The following is a 15715-nucleotide window of genomic DNA, read 5'->3' on the forward strand; positions in this document are numbered from 1 at the left end:
CAAGAAATAGCAACTCCTTCTGGTTCTTGGGAGCAAACTGAAGGCCTGTTTATAATCACCACTCCCTGCTGAAGCAGAGCCTACTTAACTTTCAATTTTGTTATTCATAAACAAAAAAAGCCGTAATACTGAATCCAAATAAAATAATAAACAATCGAGTTGAGGCAGGGAGGAGCCAGGTTGTGTGTAACCTGCTGGTACCTGCTGTTGGCAGGAGCTGTGTCAGTGCTGTGCTGGTTTCCTGGGGTGAAGTTGTGCCTTCCCCCCTTCCAGCTACTGCAGTTAAATCACTGCTGAGAACATCAAGGGTTTCCAAACCCCTTCTCCAGCAGAAAAAGGGCAGCTCTGAAGCAGCAATAATTAGGTAAATGGCCAAAAAACGTTTCAGTGTTGGTATGTGGCTTTAATTAACCTTTAACTTGAACGGTGATGATGTATTCTGCACAAGAACATGATGGTTTCCTCCCATTTGCTGTGAACAGAGCACAGAGAAGTTTCTGTTCTGCACAAGTAGAAGGTGAAAGCAAAGTTAAACTGAAGTAGTTACAGCAAATAATTCATTGAGGTTTCTGGGGGGGGGTTGATATTCTCCCATCTTCTATATCCTTGGCTTGAAGGCCAAATTTTTTTGGCCCACTGTGACAAAAGTATTCAGTATTTCAGCTCACAGGTAAGAAACTACAGTGCTTTTTCCCAGGAGTTTTAGGCCTGCTCTACCCTTATCACACAGCTCAGCCTGACAATCCCAGGCTTCAGCATGGATCAGCACCAGCCCAGAGACCCATTGGTAACTGAGGAGGGAACAAAGAACCACCAAACACCTGGTGTAGCCCAACTGGTTTTGCAATGCTTTTATTACTGTATATATTAACATTGGTTTGGATAGTATGTAGCAGGCATCTCGACATTGAAGTTCATTTGTGCACTCTCTGCAGGGAAGATGTTTTACCCTCAACACACCTCCTTCTGCTTCACTTCCTGATCTCAGCAGCACTCACTGCTCCTGCTCCTGAGGAGCAGCAGGTCACATTTATAATGAATTATACCAACAAGCACATCTCTACTAGAAAGCACATCACTTTATTGTGAAGGTCTCAAGTGGAAGAGTTCAACTTAACCATGACAATACTTTATGTATTACAATTGCCTGTTGATTTATGCAACTATGTTGAAGAAAGCTGTTAGCCAAAGTCACCCCCCCCCCCAAAAAAAATCAAGAGGATATTTGCACCAGTTTTAGTTTATACCTCACAACATACCTAGGCTATATTTTTACTATCACAGGGTGTATTTACTACTAGGGGAATGTTACATGGTCTTTCAAACATGAGACTATTTACAGAATAGGCTGAACATTTGAGTTTAGATAAAGCTGAACAATTTTACATGTATAGGAAGTGTTATAGGCTAGCTTTCCTGTGGCTTTTAGCTAGACATCAGGCACTAATGATTTGATTAGCTCTGTACAAAGAATCACACACCATCCAAAACCTCTTGGCTGCTGGTTAGTTCCAAATTGTTTGAGAAAGCGCCTACTTTGAGCAACAGTTTGGTGGGGGCCTTGCTATCCCCATGTCACCCTCCTGGTGCCTCGCTGCAGAAGGGAATAGAAGCTAAGCTGTTGCACTAAGTCAGAAGATACTGATTAAAAGAGGATGGAATTAACAGTATATAGAAAAGACATAATATACTGGTAGAAAGTTATATCTCCTCAAGGTTTCGCTGAAATCGTTCACGTTAGGGAAATACTGTTCTCTCCCCTGCTATGCAAAGCTGATGGGAATTCCCTACATGGAGTCCTTGAGAAATAAATTAAGTTCCAAGACTAAGTTAGGGAACTGTTGTACATTCAGAGTGCATTATGCCTCATGAACCTTGGCTGGGTGTTTCTGGTACAGCACTCGTGCCTTAAGCACCATGACAGCTCAGGCTTTGGGGCCACAGTCACTGGGTGAGTTGCAGGGAAGGTCTGAGAGCCAGGGCTGCACACACAGATATGTTGTTTTGTGCACAATGCAAGCCTGATTTCCCCCTTAGCCATACAAATTAAGACAATATTTATCACCATACAGTTTGATATTACTTCCAATAAGTACAATATTTATTAAACATTTCTTCAGTTTTGTTACATATTGTGCAACAAATTACAATATTCTGCAGCCACAAATTATATGCAGAGTATGAAGAAACTATTAATCAGATAGTGTGATCTCTCCATTTATAATTCTACAAGAAGGAACTAGCAAATCAGATCTTACATATATCTAAATTTTATGCATGGAAAGTGACAGACACTGTTGTGCTGTTTGATACAAAATGGCTAAACTTCATCTTCAGAAGACTAAACCTGACATCTAAACATGCCAATAGAAACATCAAAACAAAAATACATCCTAACCAACCACAGGAAACAGTCTGGTATCAGGAAAAGCAACAAGGATTACACGTTTATAAACCAGCACACAAAGGTTTAAAACAGTTCTGAAAATGAAGTTAGCTGTCTTGAGTCAAGGGAATAAAAAAAGTCAGTATTGACCATTTACAATCTCTGACCTTTGTGGAGACGGTAAGAATCTGTTGTAGTGCAGCTACATACAGTACAATTCAGGCAAATTTTTTTTTTTTCACTTGGGTTCAGATTGCAAATTCATTGTTGTGAGACAAAAGGGGGGGAGGCAAGTTTTAGCAGCAACCTCCACTAGACTGCTTGACTGGAGTGCTCTGAATTTTAACATTGGACTTCTCTGCACCACCAGCTGTCGCTCCCGGACCCATTCGTTTTTTAATCTCGGCAGCCATGGTCATGAAAGACTGTTCTACATTTGTGGCATTCTTTGCACTGGTTTCCAAAAACGGAATTCCAAGAGAATCTGCAAATTCCTGCAAATCGAGAAACAGGGAACAGTAAGCTCATACACAGGTTCATACCTCACCTCATTTCCTGGAGCATGACTGGATAACCCGCAAGTTCCTGGATCCCACCCCACACCCCATCAGCCTGAGGATGAGCTGCAGGGCAGGGGGGTCATTAACCTGCCCACATTTGTGGCACCAGGACACCTCCCTGCACTGGAACCTCTGTGCATGACAAACCAGAGCAGGGGCTCAGCCAAGCAAACACACGAGCCCCGACATACCTTTGCTGTTGTATAGTCTACTACTTTCTTTGTGGTCAGATCACACTTGTTCCCCACCAACAACTTGTTGACGTTTTCACTGGCATAACGGTCTATCTCCTGCAGCCACTGCTTGACATTATTGAAAGACTCCTACGAGATAAGAGAACTGTAAGCAAGGCCCTTGATGAAGAGGGAAGTTCAGCACTATCCCTTTGGTCATGACCAGGGAAGAGTATGAAGCACTGCACTTATCCATATGGTTTACAACCCTGGGAGAGGACTCTCCAATGCTGCCCAACTCCCCTGACAGCCTCGGGACAGGCTGGTCACCACAGGGGCCATACAGCTCCTGTTCCCAGCCCTACACAATCAGCCCTTCCTGCACTCTTCCCCCTATTCTTTTTCCTTGCTCCATATATTGAATATTCTGCATCTACCATCTGGGGTTCTTCCTGCTCTTGTAGCAGAGATAAGAGATGTGGTACACAGCTGAAACCAGATGCACCCCACATATTTATTAAGCATCAGGTGTTAGATGCAAGCCACCTTGTTGAAGAAATGCTGGACTGATATTCCTGTTAGTGACTGAACACAAGTGTTCTTTTTCTATTAATTCAGGAAACCCTACACTTCCCAAATGCCTTCAAACAACTGCACCAGTTCTTCAGAGATCCTTTCAGAGAAAACACTGGCTCAGTTGTATCTTGCACACAGGCTGATAATTTTCTGTTCCAAATACTGGTCTTTACTACAGACCACAGTTCAAGTACATTCAGAAATCTTTCAACAGCTTCCATCAGTAACTCAGATTTCCTGCTACCAAAGGCAGGGCGAGATGTATTCACACAGAACAATCAGTTACCTGCTCACCAAGTTTTAGGTTAAGCCTAAGATACAATTGCTTAGGAGCCACAAATCCCACTGCTCTCTTTATTTCTGTGTTTTATTTCTGCCAAGCCAGAGGCAAACACATACATTTAGCTTGATAAGCCTTAACACAGCCTGTAGAACTCTGTCACTGTCTCCGTAAGATGTGCCCAGCTGTTAAATTCCCAATTTACTCATCAGCCTGGAGAAACTCTGCAGGCACAGGTTTACCACGTACCTGATCTGTAACATCATACACAACTATGATGCCATGAGCTCCTCTATAGTAACTGGAAGTGATAGTCCGAAACCGCTCCTGTCCCGCCGTGTCCCACTGCAAGACAAGTGACAGGGTCAGCTCCTGCAGCCTGGCTGAGCCAGTGCTCTACATCAGAGTCCAGAAACACAGCCCAGCAGAGCAGCCATCCAACTACAACCACATCCACGCCACAGCTACTGCAGTGGCTCTGAAGCTGTATGCATCAAAGACGATTTGAGGAGATCACATATTTTAACTCAGAATTACACTTTGTATGCACTTTTCTAAAGTGCTCATTTGTTTGGTTTCAGCCAAGTGTAGTCAAAAGATCTCTCTGGGGAAAACATTAAGCAGTTTTGACCCATGAAGAAGCCATGGTTCAGTGGTCAGAAGAGCAAATGCAAGCCAGGGCTTGAAAACCTGCTAGGAATAAGGTCAGAGAGCTGCAGGTCTCTCTAACATGACCACTCCCTTCAACTTCCTTGGCACGCAGGCTTCAGCAAAGGTATTTAAAGGCAACAATTCAAACCAAACTTGGTTCCCTTCTCCTGCTGGGAGAGTTAAGAAAGGACATAAGGTGCTTGACCTCTTCTCCCACCCAGAACAGCAGGACTCACCCAAACATTTCTCTCCCTGGAGCTGTGTCAAGAATAGGGCTGGCTGTGTATTAAAAACAGACTTCACAGACAGATTTCAGCAGTGACAGCATTCCTAGTGGGCTGCTCTGTACTCACAACAGTTACATTAGAGTCTGGAAGCTCAGGCTTCTGGCTGTAAGCTGGACTCTGCTCCACAACACTGAATCCCTGAGTCATTGCCTTCAAGTCCTGAGAGCCTCTGCTTGAGCTGGAAGCAGTGGCTGACAAGGATTGTCTGACCTTGCACAGATATTAGATTTCATCACACCGGTCACCCTTTTAGAATGCTTCAAGATTAAAGAATTGCCAAGTATCTTCCCCTGTTTATTGCAAGTGAAAGGCCAAAAGCATAACCAGAAAACACCACCCAGTGCTAAGGCAGCCAGGCCAGTTACAAGCCTTTGTGTCAGTTTTTCCATTCAGGTCAACAAAAGCAGTTTCCAGCACTTAAGACAGTGCAAGCCTGGTAGTAACAGCTGCTGTGGAATTCGTCTTGGACAACTGTGTAGCATTCCTGCACTTACACAAATCCTGGCAAAATACTGCAGACCAGTTTTGATATGAGTGCACTCCAGCACAGAATCTCCTCTTCCAGGCAAACAGCCTTGATAATAAGCACCCTTCTTTAAGGACAGGTAAGACTTGCAAAAACTGCCTCGCCTCTTTTAACAGGGAAAATACCCCTTGTATTTGCAAGTATTTTAAAGTACAAAGGTGACCACCAATAGCTATGGCTATAACTGTGCTCCAACACACTGAAGCACACAGGAGTTGAGAAATACTACTTACTATCTGAAGCTTGATTGTTTTCCCATCTAGTTCTATAGTTCTGATTTTGAAGTCCACACCAATCGTGCTGATGTAACTTTCTGTGTACGTGTCATCCTAGGAGAGAGAGTGAACATAAGTCAAGCCAGCTGCACCTCCTCTGCAGTCACCTACTTCATTATGCACCAGTCAGACAAAGGTACTTAATTTCCTTGTAAAACCAGCCTGATCTCTCATGGCAAAGTCCAGGAGGTGGCCAAGCATTTCCACCAACTATTTACTTTTCAAAAATTCTGCAGCTTTTAAAAGCACCAACCAGACCTGTGATTCAAAAACCAGTCAAAAAAAAGCCTCTTTTTTGGAAATCCTGTGGTGTCAAGTCCTTGTGAGCTGCAGTGTAAAAAAGTGTCTTTGCTCATGTTGGCAGACTGAAGAGCTACTTAGAATAACCACTAAAGTTATTGAAACACATCACATTTTTATTTTCCTTTGATGGTTTTTCATCTGTGTTACACAGCAGCTACCTAGAACAAGTCAGAGGCTCTGTCTCAGTCACACAAGAGTGTCACATCCTCTGCTGCTGCAGCAGCTGGTTGCTAAGGCAGGTTAGAGTTACAGCTGGAGTGCTCGTGCTGAGGCCTCTGCTCTGCAGCCTGTGTCGATACAGGAGGGAAAGCACTGCCTCAGCAGCTTGCAGGGCCCTGACTGCAGTCTCCAACAGGTCTTAAGGCACACAGAAACTGCTGGGTCAGTCTTTGCTACCTTCTAGTGATTGTCAGCTTGTCAGCGTGAAGGAAGTTTCTACTCCTAAAGTACCCAAAGGATAGAACTCCACATACAATGTACCACAAAGGCTTTATGCAACCAGTAGGTATCACAAAAAGCAAGGGATTCCTCTGGGCTGTGAATGGAAGACATCTTAGGTAATACATCCAAGTATTAAGCCTTTCAGAATGACATGACATTTATTTCCTTAACATTTCAATACTCCAAAGGGCATTTTGAAAAGCCTGAAGAAGTTTAACCTACAGCAGCAAGAAAACACAGGTGTGGTATGCTAATTCCTTATGTCAGGGTAAAACAGTTTAGTTGGAAAAATGTATCTCAAAAGGAAAAGGCTACTCAGCTGAAGAAGCATCACATAACAGAGCACAAACTTAAGCTGGCTATCAAAAAAGGAAAGTTGGATTATTTACATGAAGCCAAAATTAAGTCAAAAGTATTTGCAAGTGAAGCAGACTAGACTGCTCTGGGAGTGCTGCTCCAGCTGTGGTGTCACTTCCAACCCACTGCCTCCATACTGTGAGCAGAGCAGGTGACATCCTCCTACTGCTCATGCTGGTACCAACAGCAGCCACAGTGGCTTTAACTGAGGCTGTTTGTACACCCAGGTCACCCCTTGACATTAACAACACCAGGTACAACAGGCTCGTTCCAGAGGTGCCCACAGGAACTGCCCAGGCTGTGAAAACAAAGCCATCATCTTGCAGCAGTGTCACACTCCAGTTCCTAAGTTCATGCCCCATATCCTGCTTCCCCTCCTCTCCTCCCAGGGACACTTAAAGCTGCACTTTGGCACAGACAGAGATAAGGTCACTGGACTTCAGCTTTTTCTTCTGAGAGCTGTCAAACCCCCTTGACATTTTCTTGTTCACAGGAAAACTACAGCCAGAACAGCTCAACAGCAATTTTAACATTCACTAAAGAAAGCAGAAGGCCTTATTATTCCTGAAGTATTATTTACATTACTTCTCTGGCTAAACAACTGGTAGGTCTTTTTACTGCAGATATCAAACTTCATCTGGCTGAAATGTTCTTATCAAGTAGTAACTGATCAAGGTCTGTACTCCTCATGCCTAAGGGCACACCCCCAGAATTCCTTCCATCCTCAGCATTCTACCACTCCTGTCATGATGGAAGTTAAATTAAGGTACCTTGTTCTCAAGTAACAGGAAAATTAGAAATAATCATAGCTGGACATATTATTGATATTATTTCTTTCCAATTTAGTGAAACAATTACATCAGATAGACACAAATTCAGAAGACAGGAGGAGTTTGCAATGCTATACTTATTCTTTGGTATTACCAGGCCTGTCAGACATCAGCCCTGGTACCTGAAGGGAAGTTCTTGCTAAGTACCTCTTTTACATAGTTGCCAAGCATGATCACTTACTGCAAACCTAAGTAGAAGGCAAGATTTCCCAACACCGGAGTCTCCAATCAGAAGTAGCTTGAATAAATAGTCACTGCAGAAGGAAAAAAAAATTAGGTCACTTAATGAAAAACACTGTCAAGAATGAAGTTCCTTGCAGCCAGTATATTATGACTTTCGAGAAGGGTAAATTAATTCACTGCTAGGGAAATCACCTACAACTCCAAGCTCCTCTATTCAGTTTAGAGATTCACAATTTACTTGGTAAGGGAAGTGTGAGGTAGATGCTCTGAGCACAGCATTGTTGTGTGGAACTGTGCCTTCCTGGGAAGTTACTCTGAGGATAACAGAGGGACTATCAGCAGGAGTAGCACAGTCCTACCTCAGCCTTTGTGGTCTAGCTGAGATGAAAACCATGCTTTGCAACTGAGTGCAAGCCCCCTTGTCTGGCTGAGTAACTCAAGTAACACACAGGTGGTGATAACAGCCTGCTGCCCTCCAGGGCCATTATCTTTGCTTCTCTGGACTCAGAGGTTTGATTGCACTGCCCAGCTTCACCAACACCAGGGAGCTGCCAAACGCAGCCATTTCTTTCCTCAGCTCAAGTTACTCATATTTAAGTTCCAGCAGAATGCAACAGCACAATGAACACCCACTTTCCACAACAGACTATGAGCAGTGACCAATACCACACCTGCCTTCCAGGAATTAAAGCAAAGCTCAAGTCATTTCCAGATGAGGATACATCTCTGAGGGATGTCAGGTGTGGTATTAGTAATTCTCAAGATACACTGGAAGAATTGACAAATCTTGTGCTTCATGTTGAGTTTTCCCAACATTAAAGAATAAGCACAGTGTCACTGACCAGCCTATATTTACACTTCAAAGAGTAGTGAAGATTTCACTGTTGGCAAAATGTGAGGTTCTGTGTTAGTCCTAAGACTTATGGGGAAATTTCATGCTAGGGAACAAGTAACGGAGAAAAATAACAACCCACCACTTACACAAGTTATTTTGCTTCTCAAGTACTACACTAACTCATTCTCAGTTGACAACTCTTCGGCCCTGTAATGGCCCAGGACTGAGTCCTGTTCTCACTTAACCACAACAGTTCAACAGCCATATTTTTATGCCCACTTAAGCAAGGAGAGTAAAGATTAAGGATATGTGGAGTGCCTGAAGGCCACTGTCCCCACCTATTATTCCCTAGAATCACCACTGCCTCTGGCTGGCAGGAATCCAGCCAGGAAACTGCATCCATCCCCAGCTGATAACAGCCAAGCAGATGGGCAACCATGGCTTCTCACCACTCCTCTGCTCAAGTGCCCCTCTCCTGGCTGGGCCCAGCCTGCAGAACACACCCAGCTGGAACCTCCAGTCTATGCAGCACTTCTGCCAAGCCTAGAGAGGAGTCAGAAGTGCTAAATGTAGCAACTAATAACCCAATCCTTAAAAATGCAACCTTTCCTAACAGTGTACAGCTAAAAGCACTAAAAGGATGAAAAAAAAAAGCCAAAGGATACCTAGCAGTTTACTGTCACAGAATTCACGACTCCACCTGTCAAATCATGTACTACCACAAGGCAAAATGGCTTTAGGAGAACAACAATTAACCCAAGCTGTTCAGGGCACCTAAGGTACATTACCCCACAACTCACACATCTCAGTAGGTTTGAGTTGGCTGAAGCACTACTGCAGACCAGAAAACTTCTCACCCCCAATAATAGTTTGCTCCTCAAGAGCAGCAGAAACTCTGTGACCTGGAGACCAAAATAAAGCAGGAGGGCTCGAGGACCTGCTCCACTGTTACACCTATGCCTTGCCTTCTTCCCCACCACTGTGCCTCAGCCTTCACTCAGCTCCTTCCAACTCCAGCAGGAAGTTTGGGTTGCTCAGTTCCCTACAAACACAGACTTTTCAGCAATCCTGAAGTCAAATTATTACTTACAGCTTGTAGCATGTTATAATCCCCTTGAGAATATGAACACAAGAATATTAGCACTGTATTGTCTTCACTAAAATTAATGGAAAAAATTTAACTCCTTCCTGGTAGAGGTAAGGCTTCAGCTGTGGGTCTGAGATCCACATAAAAACCTCCACTTGATTCCAAGAGTAATTCAGGTTCCCCCAGGCCCTAAACATGGAAACTTCTCTTCCTCTGTCACTCCTTGTGCTAAAGCAGCTCCCAGCCAAACCTACCCATTAAACCTCTCACTCTTCAGCAGCAAACAAGAACAGTAACAGTGGGTACACAGAACAAATGTTAAGCTAACACAGTAAGACCTGAGAAGCCTTAAACACTGGATTTGATATCTTTGCTATTTAGTTGTCCCCTCACTTTGGGCTTCAGTATTTCCAGAATCACAGAGACTTACAGTGGTCCTAAGCCACCTGCCTCAGCCCCACCAAAACCAGGGCCAGCACCAGGTGCACAGCTGGAAGCAGCCTTTACTGAGTTAGCTCTGCCTCTGACCTTAGAAATGGGTGTTGTGTCACAAAAACCTAATTTTGGTGGTAAGACTTTCATCAGTCTGGGAATAGTATAAGTAAGACTCTAGGAACTTAGGGTTTTCATTTTTTAGAACACTCCATATTCCAATATTATAGTGCCTTCCTTTCCAAGTATAGTGTAAAGCTTTAAAAGATACAGTTCCCAAGGCCTTCTAAAATACAGCAGGTGCCTATTGAGGGCCATAAGAACCAAATGTGCAGTTTGTTAGAGTGTGATGCTCGAGACAGCTCTTGGGTACAGCAACAGTTTAAATCAAATAAAATTTTAAAAAGCTATAAAAATTTGCAGAAACCTATTTCTAGACTGAGCTACACCAGTAGAGTGTTTGGGTAAAGGGCTTCAACTGTAGCAATGCATCCAACAAGCCAACAGGTTATTTGGTATTTACTCCTGAAGAGCCACACAAACATTTCTGAAGCCACTGAATTTTGCTCTTTGAACCTGGAAACTTAAAACTCATCAGCTCCTCTGGTTTAGGGAGCCTTCATAAAGCTGACTGAGCTATGCAGCACAGCCCTCTCCACGCTCCTTGGGAGACAGTGGGAATTCAGGTTAATCATTCAATTATTTCTCACCATTTATATAAGCCAGTCATTCTTGGGTCGTTTAAAAGAGCACACTGGAAGAGCATGTGCAGCAAGGCAGGTGGGTAGGGTGAGTAAGAGCGAGGCTTTCAAATCCTCCCCATAACTTCCTCTCCCCAGAGAGATAATGGACAAAGATGTTAAATGTAACTGCCTCTTGCTAAAAAAACAAACAAGAAAAAAAAAGGCACCTCCAAATCAAGTTGAGGACAGAGCAGGCCAAACTGTGTGGAACAAGGGACCTGTGGGCCTCTAAGGTATGGCTATTTATCTAATTTATATAAGGAGGCATGTGGGGATTTTTTAAATGCCAGGAAGGTTTTATGCCAAAACAGACAAGGCTAGGCAGTCACCTGTCTGCAACAGGGGACTGCTGGAATTGGCTTTAATCGCTGATGTCAGCTGCAGGTTTACTGTAAACAGGTACTCACAGCAGCCTCAATCCCCTCTCTTTGTTCTACCACCCCAGAATTTTTGAAGAGGTGCATGACTGTCACTCTGATTACACTCTGGTTGTGTAAGGAAACAGAATCCAGAAGACACAATGCCACTTTGCATGGCAGATTGCTGTTTACAAAGGTTAGAACAGAAAAACGTTCAGATGATTCCAGCAACCTAGGAGCTGTCACTCAATTGTCACCTACTAACCACCATTACCCAAGCCTGAAACCCACCTCACAGGTATTCCCAAACACTTCTGAAGAATGCAGAAAGAACTCCCCCAAGATTTGCTCCAAAACCCACTGAGTTTCCTCACCTCTGCTGGAAGGTGTCTAGAACAAGATCCAGGCAGAGCACTGATCTGCTCAGGAGTAACTCCTGATCCCACTTGGCTGTGATGGCCCGGGCACCCCACCAGCGTGTTTATGCTACATGCAAGGTGCAGAAGGGCAGGAAATGCCGAACCTGACATGATCTAGTCACAACAGAGTCAATATTGACATTCTGCTACTCAAACTCCGGCAGGGAGGGAGGAACAGAGGGAACACATCCCAGTGCTGGGCGGGCAGGTGTTTTCAGAATTTAGCTTCCAAACACTAATTTTAGTATCACATCCACCCCTCTTCAGCTCCTTCACTCAACCTAAAAACTAACAGTCCACTCGGCTGTCCCACAGCCCTGAAGCTCCAAGGAAGCTCTCAGAAGCACAACTCCTCTTCAAACCTCTGCATGAGCAGGACCTAACCCTGTAGCTTTATCAGGAAAGCTGAAGGAAGTAGGTCTTTAGTTAGAAATTTTAGCTAGCTATCCCACTGACTTCTGATGGAGTTCTGGCATGCCCAGGAGAGAGCATTTGGGGCTGCAGCCTGATCTGAAGCTGTGATAGGGAAGTGAGAATGTGTTACATTACAGGCAAGGCACTCCTGAGAGGGCAAATGGATGTATCTCTTACAGGGAACTACAAGGAGCAATGTCATAATCCCTTAAATCTTATTCCTGTTTTAACAGGGATCCAAGTACACACATCACACTAACAGGTATTTTCTGTCCATCTCACCACACCCTTCCCATCTCCTCCCCTCATCCTGCTGACACCACCCTCTCAGGAAGTGGCAATTTAACACTTTAAATTCATCTCCAACTGCAGCTTTTCCTCTTTGTTTCACTTTCAAAACTCGGCCGTGCTCGCCACCAGGACCAAGCACTCTTCACCGAGAATGAGTCTCTCTGAAAACACTGTCCTCAGCACTCAGTACCCCGTTGCAGGGAACCACCCTCTGCATCAGTCTGGAAAGCTGACGGACTGCAAGAAAGGCAAAAAAAAAAAAAAATCTATGGGAAAAAAAACTCTTATTTCTCTTAGTGGCCTAACACTCTGCAGGCAGCTTTCCCACTACAAAACTCATCAAGGGAAATTTAACTCTTGAGAGCCATTAGGCCCACGGGGCACCAGCAGTTTGTTGGTTTTTCATCCACTGCCCGCTACTGTTTTGGTGTTTTCCAAAGCTACACGAGCAAGTCTGTGATGTAATCTTGCCAAGATGTAACTCGAGTTCCTGGCTGTACCTCCTGGGTGTCACCAACTCCCTCACCACCCGATGACTACTTGTTTGCTCCTCAGGTGATTTTAATGGACTCAGAGTGCCTGCAACCAACCCCACTGACATAAGTGGAGAGCACAGGAGCCATGGCCACACACGTCAGGAGCCTCAGCTGACAGGACAAAATTGTGGGTGTCTTCCAAGAGCAGCGTCCGTGGACATCCAGAGCAGCAATGTCACACCACACGTGCATTTGGGTACCAGAGCCACTCCAGTGACAGCAGATGGGACCAAACTGGGGTGCCAGCAAAGCCAGCACCAGAGAAAGGATCCTAAACACACCCTACAAGGCTAAAGGGCTGCAAGCGCAGCAGCTGATTTTTTGAATTGCTTTCTAAACTAAGCCTTCCTCTAACTCACACAAGAAAGTCTTGAACAAAACAAAGTTTATTGTTCTTGACAGCCTGGTGGGCAGGACGCAGCTCCCCGAGTTTCCAGAACACAGACAACCCCTGGGCAGAGAGCTCAGACAGCTCGACTCTCGGGCAGGCCAACTAAAGAAAAAGGCCATACTCACACAACGACCCTCCCCAGAACGCCTCGTGTCGTCACCAGGTTTTCTAAGAAAGCGCTATTTCAGCTGAAAACAGCCCCAAGAACGTTCTATTATCAAGTCACAGCGTTGCAAAATCTACATGGGCAAGAAGTGTTTTGCAAGAGCCATGTGACACACACATGACTTGCAGCTAAAGCGAAGGGTGGACCCCTGGCTACGGAGCCGCCACCGGTCGGGGATCGGCTTTCACAGGGCGCCGGTGTCCCCCCGGTCACTTGTTGGAGCCAAGGCCCCGATGTGCATTCCCGAGGATCGGGAAAATCGCCGCGGCTGCGCCCCACGGCGCCGCCGGGGCGGCGGATGCCGGTTCCCACCGGGGACACGATTACCCCCCCCCGGCCCCGCCGGGACCCTCCCCCGGGCGGCCGCGCTGCCTCCCGCCCCCCCCACCGCTCCTCCTCCCCCGCTCGGGCCCGGGCGCGGCTCCGCGGGGACCGGGGAGGGGGGGGGGCTCGGGTCCTCGGACTCGCGGGCCCAGCGCGGTCCCCCCGCGCCCCGCGGCGCCCCCAGCGCGGCCCCGGGGCCGCCCCGTCCCGCACTCACTATTCCGGGTTCATGCTGGACATGTCCGTGGGGCCCGCGGCCCGAGGGACGGCGAGCGCGCTGTGAGGGGGCGGTGCGGCGGCACCTCCCGCCGCCGAGGCAGGCGCTCCGCGGTGCGCTGGTCCGAGGGAGCCGCGATCGCCCGGCGCTCGGCTCGGCCCGTCCGCCCGCGCCCGCTCCGCGGCCTCCGCGCTGCGCCTCAGCCCAAAATGGCCGCCGGAGCCCGACCAGGAAACGGGGCGGCCGCTCGCCGAGCAGCGCTTACATGGCCGGGGGGCGGCCGAGGGGCGCGACGGGAAACCGAGTCCGCGCCGCCGCCTCCTCCCGGCCGCGCCCCCTCCTGCGGACTCGCTCTCCCGGCGGCCGCGGCGGCGGCGGCAGCGCATGCGCGATAGCCGGCCTTTCTTCCCTCGGCCCCGTCGGCTCGGAGCGGCGGCCGGCGCCGCTGATTGGCCGGGAGGCGCCGGCCGGGGGTGACGTCAGCGGGCAGACGTGGCAGCTCGGGCGAGTCAGCGCGCGGGCGGGGCGGGGGCGGGGCCTCGGCGCGCGGGGCGGGGCCGGGCCGGGCTCCATCGCCGCTCCCATCCCCGCTCCCATCCCCGCTCCCATCGCTGCTCCCGTGCCTCCTCCCGCGCCTCCAGCAGCCCTCGGTCCATCCCGGTGCGGCCCCGGCAGGCTGTTATGTCTCCCCATGGAGACAAGGCCCCAGCCCCGCCCGGGGCCCGGCGGGTCCGGCACCGCGGGTACCTCAGGCGGGCCCCGTGCCCGGCGCTGCGGAGGGCCGGGGGAGGCAGCCCGGAGGGCGCAGCGTGCGGGACAAGGCTCCAGGGAGGCGGCGAGGAAAGGGAGGCCCCGCTCCGGCGCCCGTCCAGCCGCTCCCCTCCGCGCCGGTGGCGGGCAGCGATGGAGGCTTTGCACTGAACGTGGGAAGCGCGCCTGGAGCAGCACAGGGCACCTTTAGCTCCTCTAAGGCCCGTGTGCTTCACGTGAATTTATAAGTCACTGACCCTTTTTGCATATTTTATCCAAAAAATCTGCCATTGCATCTTTTATCAAAACTTCTTTGCAAGCATTAATCACGTTTCACTACATTCTTTAAGCACAGTAAATATTTCTACGCTCTGGTGACTGCTGGGAAGCGGGCATGGAGGGACTGCCACACGCCTGGGATCTCCGAGCAGGCAGCCTGTTAAAGCTGGAAGATTCACAGTACGGGACACTGGGTTCTGGTCAAGCACTTTTAAGAGTCTCACTAAACATTGAATTGTGTTGCTGACACTTTAGTTGTTCTCAGGTTTATTCCTAGCAAAGCCCTGGCCTTTTCAGCAGCGTCAGAGAGAGCACAAGTGCTGCAACAGTACACATCATTCCAGACTCACACATCATTCCAGACTCGCATCATTCCAGACTCTCACACAGGGCGCTGCTAAACCTTACAACAGCTCCTTGTAATCAGCTCGGGAATTTAAATCTCACCACTAAATACACATTACCCGACGTTATTTCATTACAAAGGGCACAGTATAATACACTGACCAAAGTTTATCTTCCAACCAGCTCAAAGGACAGGAGGAACAATCTGCAAGTGGACTGTGAGATCACTGAAACACCTGTGCAGGGGTGTGTGTGCAGGACTTGGGCTACAAGCTGGGAGGTGTTACTGCAGACATCTA

At 47.5% G+C, this 15715-nt stretch overlaps 1 protein-coding gene across 1 annotated transcript; it reads right to left on the bottom strand.

Annotated features, from left to right (window-relative positions):
• Positions 1-836: 836 nt before the first annotated feature.
• RAB1A (RAB1A, member RAS oncogene family) lies at positions 837-14428 on the bottom strand. The gene is made up of 6 exons (XM_053937702.1): positions 14043-14428; positions 7827-7899; positions 5673-5768; positions 4225-4320; positions 3138-3269; positions 837-2880 (listed from the first exon to the last, which is right to left on the bottom strand). Exons 1-6 carry the CDS (start codon positions 14426-14428, stop codon positions 2683-2685), a joined length of 981 nt encoding a protein of 326 aa, XP_053793677.1. The 3' UTR covers positions 837-2682.
• Positions 14429-15715: the final 1287 nt, after the last annotated feature.

This window comes from Vidua chalybeata, chromosome 3 (genome assembly GCF_026979565.1).
Source record: "Vidua chalybeata isolate OUT-0048 chromosome 3, bVidCha1 merged haplotype, whole genome shotgun sequence".
Taxonomy (NCBI): domain Eukaryota; kingdom Metazoa; phylum Chordata; class Aves; order Passeriformes; family Viduidae; genus Vidua; species Vidua chalybeata.

Coding starts and splice junctions, on each gene's coding strand:
- RAB1A (XM_053937702.1), bottom strand. CDS start 14,428: ATGCGCTGCCGCCGCCGCCGCGGCCGCCGGGAGAGCGAGTCCGCAGGA. Junction 5,769..7,826: donor GCCTTCTACTTAGGTTTGCA/GTAAGTGATCAT, acceptor TCTCTCTCCTAG/GATGACACGTACACAGAAAG. Junction 2,881..3,137: donor TAGACTATACAACAGCAAAG/GTATGTCGGGGC, acceptor CTCGATTTGCAG/GAATTTGCAGATTCTCTTGG.